The sequence below is a fragment of the Antrostomus carolinensis genome, unplaced genomic scaffold, assembly GCF_000700745.2.
Source record: "Antrostomus carolinensis isolate BGI_N321 unplaced genomic scaffold, ASM70074v2 scaffold28857, whole genome shotgun sequence".
Lineage (NCBI taxonomy): Eukaryota > Metazoa > Chordata > Aves > Caprimulgiformes > Caprimulgidae > Antrostomus > Antrostomus carolinensis.
Window position 1 is genome coordinate 1 of NW_010327076.1, and position 12,371 is coordinate 12,371.

Sequence of the window (12,371 nt, forward strand, 5' to 3'; positions counted from 1 at the left end):
GGGGCAGCAGCTCCCAGCCCCCCACGGCTGCTCCATAAATAGGGCAGCGGCAGCAGGAGCTGGTGTCTGGCTTTGTCTCTGTTTTCCTGCACCTCCACCCCAGCCAATCTGGTGAGGATGGTGATCCCTGACCTGCTCTGGGAAACAGCTCATGGTGCTGCTTTTGCCTTCTCTGTGGCCCAAGGATGTTGGGGTGAGTCTGCTGTTGTCCCCACCTCAGCTCGGGTGGCTTTTCCTCTGACCCAAGCTCTGTAGTGACCTGCCACTGTCTGGGGGTGGCTGGTGGACTGTGATGGTGTAGGGCCCCTCACAGGCTGTGGCTCTGAGGTTTGAAAAATGAGGGGGTTTGCCTTTGGATAAGTTGTTTCTAAGCCTTTCTGCCATGCATTGCTGGCAGAATCCTGGAGCTTTATGCTTTGATGTTGTAAACAGACAGGAAAGCCCTTTCCATGGGGCCCAGCTGGTGTTGGGGCTGGCAGGACCCCTCCTGCAGCGCTGGGCTGGCTCTGCCCTCCCTGGCTCGGTCAAGCTGTGGTGGCTGCTCGCTTGTGGTTCCTGTGGGGTCAGACTGGACTTTTCTACACTCCGATAGAGCCAGCCTGGGATATTGCATTGCTCAGGAGCTGGCTGCAGCCTCTGGTCTCCAGCAGACAATAGCTGATGGCTTTAAGGGTGACACCATGTGTCCCAGTGGTGGTGAGTCACGCCAAGTGTTCCTTTTCCAAGGACAAATGGGAGTGGGATAGCTGCTGTAGAACAGGCTGGTGGGGGAGAAGGGCCAGGAGGCAGGCAGGGAATGAGGTGGCCTGAAGGATGATTAGCAAAAGATTTGGAGAAGGACAAAGAGATAGAAAGGGTTTTAAGGCTGGAAGGAGTGGTGGTGTACTGCTTGCAATGTAATTAACCCAGTGCGGGGGAAAGACTAGCCTTGAGGCAGATAAAAGCTCTGTTGTGTGCACAGCCTTATCTTGGGCCCTGCTTCAGCTTCACATTCCTGGAATTGCTGCAGCGCTTGTCTGGATGGGACCCTGGCCACAGACCAGTGCACCTTAGGTGCTGGTCCACACAAGCTTTCATCTCTGGGTGCTGCAGGCAGGGAGGAAACCCTTTGTACAAACAGGGGCTGGCAGAAGCGCTGTCCTTGGGCAGCTCTCTGCAATCAGCCTGCAAATCCTGGGGAACGTGGTCCTGCTCTGTGTGCACCGGGGGCAGGACACAGCCAGTTGGTGTTTTGCCAGCCGACTAGATGGGGTGAGGTAGGTGTCACAGTAAGACAGAAATGACGAGCAGGATAACCCTGCCCGCTGGTTTCCCCGGGGTGAAGTGCTTCATTAGGGCTCTGTGACTGATTTTAATTTGAAAGTTCTCAGACCTTCAGCTCCCTGGTCTGCATACCAGGGTGGGAGCATCACCTGTGGGCTTGCAGCAATGCCACCCCTGCTTCCAGGCTGTTACCTGTTGATCTGCCTTCTTCAAGAGCTAACAAACAGAAGCAAGACCATGAAAGAACAGACACAAATGGCTTTAAAACAGAGACAGGTGTATTTCTACTGGACTATTTGATACAGAGGATGTGTCAGATGAATGGTCAGTCTCAACAGCAAATACAAATATATTTTATTTAGACAAAACTTCTCACAAAGGATAGACACACTTATTTTGTGGTATCACTGTGCAAAACCTGAAGTGTAATGCACGGGCAGTCCCATCCCTATCTTCCCAACCCCTTTCTTTGTGTATTTAAAAATAGGAAGACACTTTCCAGTTAAAAACCAGAACCTGCAAGAAGGCCCACGGATGAACAAAGCAAAGTGAGGTCACCAAAGGGGTTCCAATTTGCAGTGAATCCATGTTTCAGTTCTGAGAAAGGCACACACCTGCCTCTCCAACCTCCCCTGAAGAGAAACTGGTAGGACTGCTGGTTTTGATTTTACAGAAAAACAAAGTAAGGTAGAGCAAGCCTTCAGAGAGCAACGAAGGGATTAATTCCAGAATCCCACTGAAGTATGAGAAGAAACTGGCCACAACTGAGACAAAATGGAAAGGTTTTTTTCTCTCGCTTTGGTGCAAGTTTATTTATTTTGTACACTATCCATCCATACACCTGGGATACAAATTCTATGAACCTGCCACAAAGCATTAAAGCACAACATACCATTATTCTGTAGACATTTGCATCTTTAATCACCATCCAGCCTACGTGGATCAGCAGTGATTCAACACAAGAACGTGTAGTTCTGTAAAAATGCAGATGTCTGATAACCGTACACACGAGGGAGGGGAGAGCAAAAATGTTCACTTTTAGGGAACATGGCTCAAATCTTCAGATTAAAAAAAAGAAAAAGATGTCCCTGGAAGAGCTGGCTGCATAGGGGTTTCTGTAAAGGATCTTGTAAACTCATCTGATACAGTAAAATCTAAGCCTGCAGGCTTTTTGCTTTGTGGAGGTCAGTTACAGGGGAACATGAGGGCTCACTGTCTTTTGCATTTATTATATCTTGCAGCATAGCGCCTTGAGCTGTTGGCAGATCTGACAAACTTACTGGAGTACCTGGAGTGCTGTACATGGGTGAAGGGAATGCTCTGCACCCTCAGCTGTATTTCTAATAGGGCTTTTCCAGCTAGGAAGTTTTCCAACCAGTACAATCAGTGATTGAAAACAGCTCTACCTCTGAACCATGAATGTGGCTTAATTAAAACGACCTATCAGTAAATGCAGTCACAACAGGAAGTTTATGCGGCAGGAAACACAAAACACAAAGACAACGCTATTTGTTCCACAGTTCTCTCTGAGGCTAGAAAACCTGTTAGCTTTGAAAGCCCTAGAAAAATGCTGCACTGGTTTAGAAACCATCTACTTGGCAGAGGACCACATTTGTATTTTGCACACAGACATTTCATACATCTCCTTATTTCGCATTAAGCATTCTGCATTTCTTTGCCGATCTTGTAGCTGAGGATTTTGTTCCAGTCGATCTTGGTGCGGGTGACAGGTAGCTGCCGGCGTAAGGCTTTGAAAGTGGTGTCTGACATAGTCTGGTAGTTTTCACTGATCGCTGTCTGCAATGACAAGCAGATTCAGTTATGGTAATAAGAAGATACTCTGAAATAGCATGATTTAGTGTTAAAGCCACAAAACCCTTTCTGTGAGGTGAGGGCACACAATTAGCTGAGTTAATAATGCAGCCACCAGTGTGTGTACAAGTAAAAGGGTTTCTATTAAACCCCCTGTGAATGCAGCAGTATCTCCTTAGGTGTTTCACTGACTTATCTGTGTCGAGTCTCCTTGCACACAGCCTGGGACAACGTAAAAAGCTGTCACACACATTTCCTCTTCAGTATTTTTAACTGTCACAGAGGAAAACATTTAGACTCACCCACTCCCCTTCAATGCTTGTTCCAGGCATCATTTGTAACCTTTCAAAATAACTATACAGCAAACTTGATTATTAATTACACCTAGCTTTACAACTATATTCTTTAAACAAATACTATTGCCCTTTTCTAATTCTTACAATCAATACCAGATTCAGCCAGAAACAGAATTAAAGGTCAATTTTCCATGTTTCCATTAACTGTAAATGGAGACCGATACGATTCCATCGTATTTATTTAACAACCACTGATCTTACCTGGTACTCGTTTTCTGCATTTTCAATTATCTTAATGAATTCCTTAGCTGTCTGGACATCACTCTACAAAGGGGAAAAATAAATTTTTATATGTTTAAGAGCAGCTTACAAAAGCTACACAGTAGATTTCCTCTCAAATAACAGGCTGAGTATAGATGAAGTGGGTAACATCAGCAGCTTCTGCTGGGTTTGTAGCTGGGTTCCTTTTGCTCACTACAGATGTTTTGGTGAGGTTCTAAACAGGTATGTATGGGCTGGAGCTTGTGCTCCAGACTAAAACAGGACTGCACCCTAGTGAGCAAAAGGGAAGAAGACCTTCATGGTATTAGGGATTTTGTGACTGTTGCTCCCTCTACTGTACTGCAGGACTCCTCATTTCCCCTCAGTACACCCATCTTGCTGTTGGCTCAGAGGTAGAAAAGCATATTCTCCCCTCTTCAACTGAAACTCAAGGTAAGTTTTCCAATAAGGGCTGTACTTTTCTAACACAGTCTACCTTTAAGCAACTGAGAATCTGGGTTTCCCATGTGACTATACACTACAACTACACTAACTAGTCACCCTAAAATGACACTACTTTGAAGTCAAGAGAATGTAGTCATTGAAGTGTATGCTTCACGAGATGTTTAGGGAATAAAATAGTTGCTTTATCATAAAAAGAGATCTTTTAGCATACTTACTGAAACCTGTACAGAGTCCTGGATGTCTTTATGACTAACCAGTTGAACATTGCCATCTTCATAATAATGAACCTGAACAAAGAGATAAAATGTAGGTTATCATTAACACCCCTTTTATAATCCCTAGAGCCCCAAATGCTACCAGAATGGCACAACAGCATTGTTGTGCCAGTCTTCTCTGCTTACGTGGAGACTAAAAGCAGGATGGATTTTCTAAAAGCTTTCATTCTTTGTCAAGACTGTTCAAGATTATGTTAATGCAGTAAACGCCTAGAGTTGAAATAAGAGCAATTATAAAAGAATTCATGGTGTAGGTTTTAGCCCTATAAAGTGAAGCAGACTTGGGGGCATATAGGGTAATGCTATATAATAAACCACAGGCCAGATTGTAGATGATGTCTGAAACACTAGTTTTAAGAATTAATTTATTGAATAGTAGAGTTTAATAGCATCTTGACTTGAGAAGGACATCTCAGCTTTCAGCATCTCATTCTGAGTTGAATGCATTTGTGTAAGAGAAGCACAATGCAGCTTCTCCTGTTATTGCCAGAAAAAGTAGCTCACCTGGATTTTAAGCACTGCAGCCACTTGAGCTGTTGGTGGTGTGATGGTAAACTTCCATTCTGATCTCCAACGACCATTCCTAAAAACAATCAAAGCATGAAAACTATTTCCAAAAAAGCTCTGATAACAAAAAGAACCAAACTCCCAAGAACAAGTTGTTTCTGCTGTCATGACCCATAGGACAGTGCCTTACATGGCACTGAATTAAATTTCTGAAGCACAGCTGAATACAATGCAGCTTCAGTACAGACCAGCTCCAGCACACTTGTGCTCTGGAACAGGTAAGGGTCTAGCTCTGCTAGTGCCTTTCTCTCTGGACAGGTCACTGAGCCACTCTGAAGGCTTTAGGGAAATGCCAAGGAGGCTGCAAGGAAAACAGGCTACAGAATGAGAAGCAGAATTTTGTGGGAAGCCCAGGACTACTTGCCCTTCAGACTGTGTCAAAAGACCTAAAGGATGGGTTTGTCAGAGGACTAGTAAAGGAAGGAAATAAACTATGTTGAAATAGTCTTACCAGAAGTTTTTGGGCTGGAACTGGTGGCTCTCAATACAGGCAATAATTGTCTGCTGCCCATCTATAGATTTACCATAAACCTGCATTTAGAAAAAGAGTTAAAAAGGGCCAAAAGCTGAGGAAAGCCATTCTTAATTTCTGTTCCTGGCAGCACTGCAGAGGCTTGCTATTGTGGTACCTCACTGGGAACGTGTACCACTAATTACATTGTCCAACACCTCCACTTGCACATATGTGCAAATAATGCTTCTTTTTAATTAACTGCGGGTGCTAAAGTGCTTGGCAGTCACAACTATGAAGAATCAAGTCTAATACATCTTTGCCACTGTGTGCATACCAAGATATTTTCCTTCTCTTTGGAACTTGTTATTCCAAACTTAGCAAAAACACTAGTGAGGATGGAGAATTCAAACAGTGGTGCCCAGCACAAAGTCCACTCAGGGACTGACTGACATGGAGCAATGAACTTTCAGTGAAACGAGACGGATACTCAACAGTACAGAAGCCATTGGGGTAATGATCTTTCACGTAAGCTCTCAGTGCACTGTCACAGGCATCTCTCCATTGTTTTAAAGCTGGTTCCGTGTCCTCAGGCTGGGGGTCACTTGCTTCTTTCCTTAAATGATCAAACTTAAAAGAAAGTTTGTTTCTTGGGTCTAAAAATCTGCCATTGCCCAGATCACCATGTTCTGTAATTAAGACCTGTAAAGGAAGGTGAAATTAAGATACACTTATGCTGCTGTAAAATGTGTTGTTTTGAATAACAATATGTAATAACAATATTCCCTATTTGAATAGATATCAATGTTTCAACAGATTCTTTCATTGAGCTAAAATATCACATAAAGAAACAAGGATTTTCAGTAATAACTGCAATTAAGAGTAGTTGTAGTGAGGCTGAGAACTGCAACTTTCTCTTGTTAAAGCTATTTCTATGCACAGCCCTCTTAAAAATATCTGCCTCTCATGAACATATCTGGGACACCAGAAAAGCTAGGTCAGCATTCTGCTCAGAGAACAGAACAGATGGTCAGGCCAGCTTTCTATCTTCTGTAGGACTTGCTGCTTGTTCTCAAAAAAATTAAATAATTAAAAAAAAAAAAAGTTTTGCTGGCTGGATAGTATTAGATTGGTGCAATTAGTGATATAATATGTTTTTTGAGGTAGCTGGGAATGGATTATAAATGCAGGAAAAAAAACCCCTATTATCAGTCAGTAGGAACTGTAAGCAGGCAGCAACATAAGGATTTGTAAGTGAGCTTTAAAGAAACAGTAATCTTTAATCATTCACACTCTAAGTAGAATTCCAGTGACTTCAGCATGGAGCTTCACTTAAGGAACAATGAAATAGTCACTAGGTAGTATCAGACAATACCTTAAGAGAACATTTCACTTATGCTGCTTCTGTAAGAATAAGTTTGGTAATATAATGATGTGTGAGGGAAGGAGGAGAAGTGATAATTTGTGAGTAGAATGAAACTAGTCAACATCTTGATGAAACATCATTTTCTTGTCTTTGCACAGTGTAGTAAGACAAACCTCGAGTGTAAAAGGTTTTCTCTTACCTGATCATCATACCCTTCTATCTTCACTGGAGTGAACTGATCCATGTTATACTGTGCAAATGCACTGTTAAGAATTAAAAGAACATGAATTTCAGCTGTACACACATACTTACTTTGACTCGAGTAAACACATGGTGTGATTTATATTACAGAAAACTTCAACTTAATTTGGCAAATAATACACACTCTTAAAGGAATTTTCAATATCTTTTATTGATGAGAGCTGTAAAACCCCAGTTCTAAAGCCAGGTTTACTTAGTGATGACCAGGAAAGTACAGAGTTCAAAAGTAGAACAGCAGGTAGCCTGGGGGGGAATATGAGTAAGCCAAAGCAAAACAGGAACACCCCAGCTACAATTTAGACAGCAGCAAGGTAAACAACTGAGTAGACTCGTATTTACAACAATTTTCTTATGCAAAGACCTGCTGACTGACATGTCACCTAGCTTGAAGTAAAATCTTAGCATCAAAAAGCTTGTATGCATAACCCTTAAGCACCTTCTGATGAGCCTGTGCAAGTAAACAAGACACTTTGAAAGCTCATTTTTTTTGAGGGCAATTCTTTTTCTGAACTTTAGCTAAGGATTACTCAGTATTTCAGGCTTCACTTGCTTTACAAATCATGCTTCAACGAGATCAGAAAATTCCTGCTGCTGTAGAGTTAAACTCTTTGGCACAGTGCCTTCCTGTTAAGTTTTATATGGCTGTACAGCATGAATTCCAATTTAGGGCTTTTTAAAAAGAATCATCCATGCCTTCCATTTGTATTTTGTTGGGGGGATAAGGAATGACAGAAGACTGCTCTCAATACAACTAATGGCTTGCTTTGTCACAGAATGATGGGTGCAAGAAAACACAGGCATCTCTGATGGCAATTTGTGTTTGAGATGTCAGTACTTACTGTGCTGCTCCTTCCCTGAGAAGATTGTCATTGTTAAGCAATAACCGGACATCTGGAGAAGAGAGAGGTCACGTAGGTTACTGATTTTTTTGATCAAATGTTTCTCTTTATGCATTTCAACTCCAACTGTACAAATACAAACATTAAAATGATCAAATCATTTCATTAAGTGTATACAGTCACGGAATGACAGCATGCTTTTCCCTCACCACTTCTTAACCTTTAAAGCATTATATTGTAGCACAGCCTTAGACTCTTATCCTAGAGGAAACGTGAGGTAAACACCACCAATCAGTTTTCCTTACTTACCATTGAATACTTCATTAAATTCTCCAGGGGGTGCATGGGTGATGAATTTTGCAGCTATACGCACCTACAATGAAGCAGAACAGTAATGAAACTAAAGACAAAAGATAATTTACTGAGTTCATATACACTGCAACCTACACTGCAGCGATTCACCGACAAAACCAACTCTGACAGTGACAGGAAGTGCCAGATTTAAGGAGAAATCTAGGCAAGTATTGTCAAAATGGAAACAGTCAGTCTTGTAAGACCAGTTTTTTTTTTTAAAGTGTAACAGAGCAGAAGAATTCCAAATGTACTCAGGAAGAAGTGCAAACTTCACACGGGCACCTGTGAAAATGTGAACTGTTCAACCTGCAGCGTACAAACCTATCTGAAGGACATGAATGCTGGCTAGCCACTCTTCCTGCCGACACTCCAGGGTTTTTATCCTGATCCTTGCTAGTAACCAGAAACCTAAATGCTGAATAAGAAACCACTGCAGTAAAAGTGACACTGTAACTGGATGGTAGCCTAGAGCACAAGCACAGAGCTAAGGGGTGTCTGACAAATACCGCAGGACACCAGTTCCCTGCGCTGTAAGTTGTTTGCTGCTGGCCACTGGCTGAAGGAGAGGCCAGAGCCTCACAGCAAACAGCATGTGAAGGATGAGAGGTGGAGCCCTCCAGAAATGGAGCAGTAAATCAATTACATCAACTGCCACGGGACTGCTTCCAGAGTTAATTATGCCTCAGAGACTTTGAAAAGCCACTGATGTGCTCAGAGCGCAGAAGGTGGTATGGAGATACACAGTAAAAAACCTGGGAACAGACAGAAATGGGAGAGGGGATGGAAAGTGCCAGAATGAACCCAAGAAGTCAGACAGAGCCCCCAAATGCAATAATCCAAACTTCAACAGGTGATTATTTATTTATTTATTTATTTTTTCCCTCTTTTCCATGATCCTCTAATGCTGCTGTGGTCACTTCTAACCCTGAGCAGTACACACACCACCTTTGCCTTCCGTGGCAAGTCACTCCTCTCATCGTGAAGTAATAATTGATTGGAAACTGTGCTGTGGTCCAGCCATGAACTGTCAGAGCAGTGGAAGAATTCAGGCATGTGGAACTGGGAGTGATACAATAAACATCTGAAAAGGCCAGCTGTAAGGAAAATACCTGAGTGTCTGCAGACTTTGAAGCTGGGAAAGAAAAACCCATTCTCTCCTACAGAGTAATAAACCTGCACTGTGTTCTGAAATCCAATATACGTGTCTGGCACTGTTAGAATTTAGGTGGTCTAGGCATCGATTCTGTTGAAACTAGGAAGAGTTTATGGTTTTCATAATCAAATCTTTTATGGCTTTTTACAGGACCAAAGGGAATAAAATCATCTTGGAAGACTTGAAACAGGAAATGTCACAAAATTAAAGCTCTCCCTTAGAATAATAAAAGCATCACATTCCTCCCCAGGAGCGCAGGGAGCAGAGCTGTGCTGTGAGCCTCTCCCGACTGCACAACAGTGCTCGTTACAGCTCTGATTACTTCTTCATTTCCAGCAGTAAAACAAAGGAGTGTGTATATATCCAACTACTTCAGCTGAATTATTGCCAGAGCTGGAAATAACTTGCTTCTTCTCCCAACAGTCTTCCTCATTTGAATTAGAAATTGTTGTTTGTGTTGTTTGTCGCATAATGATTTAAAGCAAAAGGCAGGGAAGGAAATTAACACCTTTCCCAACAAAGGGTACGCTGCCTTATTCCAACAGCATCGAGTAACAACTCTGCCTTAACTGGACTGAGCTTCAGACAAAAACAGCTCATTTTCCAAAGTACCATCTACTAAAAAACAAAACCAAAAACCCAAGCATTCTTTATGCTTTAAAAAAATTATGTAATATAAATGAAAAACTACAAAGTCTGCAGTGTATGACTGATACAGTACAGAACGTCAGACTGCCTTCTCCTAATTTTCTGCTTTTTAGATAAGGGTTGCTGCATAACATATGGAAAAATAAGGCCCCTAAAAAGCCATAAAATTTAGTATCTTATAAATCTACGCACCAGTGTTGTGGCTGTAGAACTGTACTGTACGTGGAGCCCTCAGAAAAGGGATAACTTTTACCAGGTTGACTTTTAGATCAATGGATTCTCATAAACAGGTCCTTGTTAAAAAAACCCCAAATATTACACGAGAGATTTTTAGTCTTCCACAAATTCTTCTGCTTGGAAGGATGAAGAAAATTAAATCAACACAGAAAGGACTCTGCATTTCAATCAGATGTTACCACAAAACCAGCCATAAACCAAGCAAATGCTGCAAGTGAAAAGTGTCCACTTTTATAAAGTCTCCCTGGCCCTGCCTCCCTTGTGGGGCAATAAACCACAAAGCATTTGAGTCAAACTATTGAAATCAGGAGTGGAGCACAGGAAACAGGCTGTGGAATAATTAATTCTAAATGCCAAGCATTGGAATCGCTGTTGGTTTTTAAGAGTTGATTTGTTTCAAAGCAGGGGCAGCGCAGTGGCAGGATGTTCCTTTGCAGAAGCACAGAAATAAAGACTTTCTGCACACTGCTCTACTTCCTGGCCATCACTGCCATTTCAGGTGGCTCTGCAACACCCCAGCAAAGGAACTTCCTGCTTCTGAAATGGGGAAAGTGTCTGAGAGGGAAGCTGCTCAACCCTCAGTTTAAGCAGGCGAAATGGCAGTGGAATGAACTGAAGTAGACCTTAACCTTCAGTGAATCCATCAGCTTACCTAAAATGTGCCTACAGAGAACAAAGAAGTCAGGCTTGGGAGGGATGGAATGAATGAATTTGTTTCTCTATTCATATTTTTCTTTGCTTTATTTTAAAGCACTGGTAAACTCAAGACTTAAAAAAGGAAACGTATAAAAGTTCTAGACCTATGTGAATGGTTATAAAATGGATAGTGCAGAAAATCTTTCCTGCATGTTTCCTTTTCAGATGCTCGCTTCAGATTATCCTTTTCTACATGCACTAGGCATGGAGCTACATCAAATTGAACCTGGGCAGATGAAGAAGAATGCAAGCTCTGATTTCAAGTGAAATTCATCTACTCTGCCAAATAAAGCACTTGAGCACACGTAGTTCTGAAGGGCCTCTTCTTCAAGAGCAAGTCTTCCCTGCAAGTGCTGTGCAAGAACTGCCTATTTCAGGTGGATGCAGCGGGAGGAAGAAGGAATTGCCTAGCAACCTCAGGTGCTTGAAACACTCACTCCCACTCCCAGACTAATCAGCTACCTCGCAAACACGGACCCCAGCTCTACTTCCAGCTCTTGCTAGATTACCAAGGGCAATTTACTCTACTTCCTTTGCTCTCAAACCTCCACCACCACGACCCTCAACGTGATCGAGCTTCACTTGTGCTTTAATTTTCATGTCAAAGGCAATGATGACTTCAATTTTAGCATTTCAGATGAAACTCAGTCAAATGATGTTGTGTAAAACATTTTATACACCACTGGATAGATTTCAGTTGTGTACTGAAGACCATATGAATTCTGTTCTGCAACACCTACTGCAAACAACGCTCGTGTCAGCTAAAAGATTAATTATGTCTTTAAAGCTCCGCGTGTTTCACAACTGTCACCGTAATGAAGCTGAAATTGGTAGTTTAAGGGGAAAATGAAAGCAGGCTCCAGACTCGGAGGATCTTTGAAGATCTATGAGCCTTAATGCTCCCCTACAGAACATTAAGAAGCAAAGCAAAAAGCTGGATGTAGTATTTGTATAGCGTAAGGAAGAGTAACGGTGGATTTTTTTAACTACCGTTTGTAGGTGACTTATTTACCTGGCAGAAAAGGCAACCTCTTCATTTGTTAAATGACATTCAGGGTTGCTTCTGAGACTGTCATTTTCCCACGTTCCTGGGCAAGAGGAACAATCTGTTCATTTCTCCCTTTCCTAAAACAAAAATCGTTCTATTTCCTTCTGCTCTGTCCCTTCTACCCAATATAATTTGTAGGATCTACATCAAAGTTGCTGTCAGACACTGGGGCAAGCGGATAACGAAGGCGCAGACACGCTCTGGAGGCGTTTGGGAACCGAGAAGGTCGCAAAGCGCCTTTTAAAGAGGCCGGGAACTGTGTTGACCCGGGAGAAGAAAACCCAGGAGCAGGAAATGGCTTTTCCTGCACAAAGACGCGCCCAGACACCTCAGCTGCACCCGGGCGATAAGGAAACCGGTGAAGTACCCGCTGATCCCG

General features: G+C 42.4%; 1 protein-coding gene across 1 annotated transcript; it reads right to left on the reverse strand.

Moving 5' to 3' along the window:
• Positions 1-1,600: 1,600 nt before the first annotated feature.
• CAPZA1 (capping actin protein of muscle Z-line subunit alpha 1) lies at positions 1,601-8,229 on the reverse strand (the record flags this gene model as incomplete). The annotated part of the gene is made up of 9 exons (XM_010171802.2): positions 1,601-3,060; positions 3,633-3,695; positions 4,313-4,384; positions 4,877-4,955; positions 5,391-5,470; positions 5,886-6,092; positions 6,956-7,019; positions 7,857-7,908; positions 8,166-8,229. Coding segments are annotated over 9 exons (822 nt in total), but the record flags the coding sequence as incomplete, so codon positions are not given.
• Between the last annotated feature and the right edge of the window lie 4,142 nt (positions 8,230-12,371).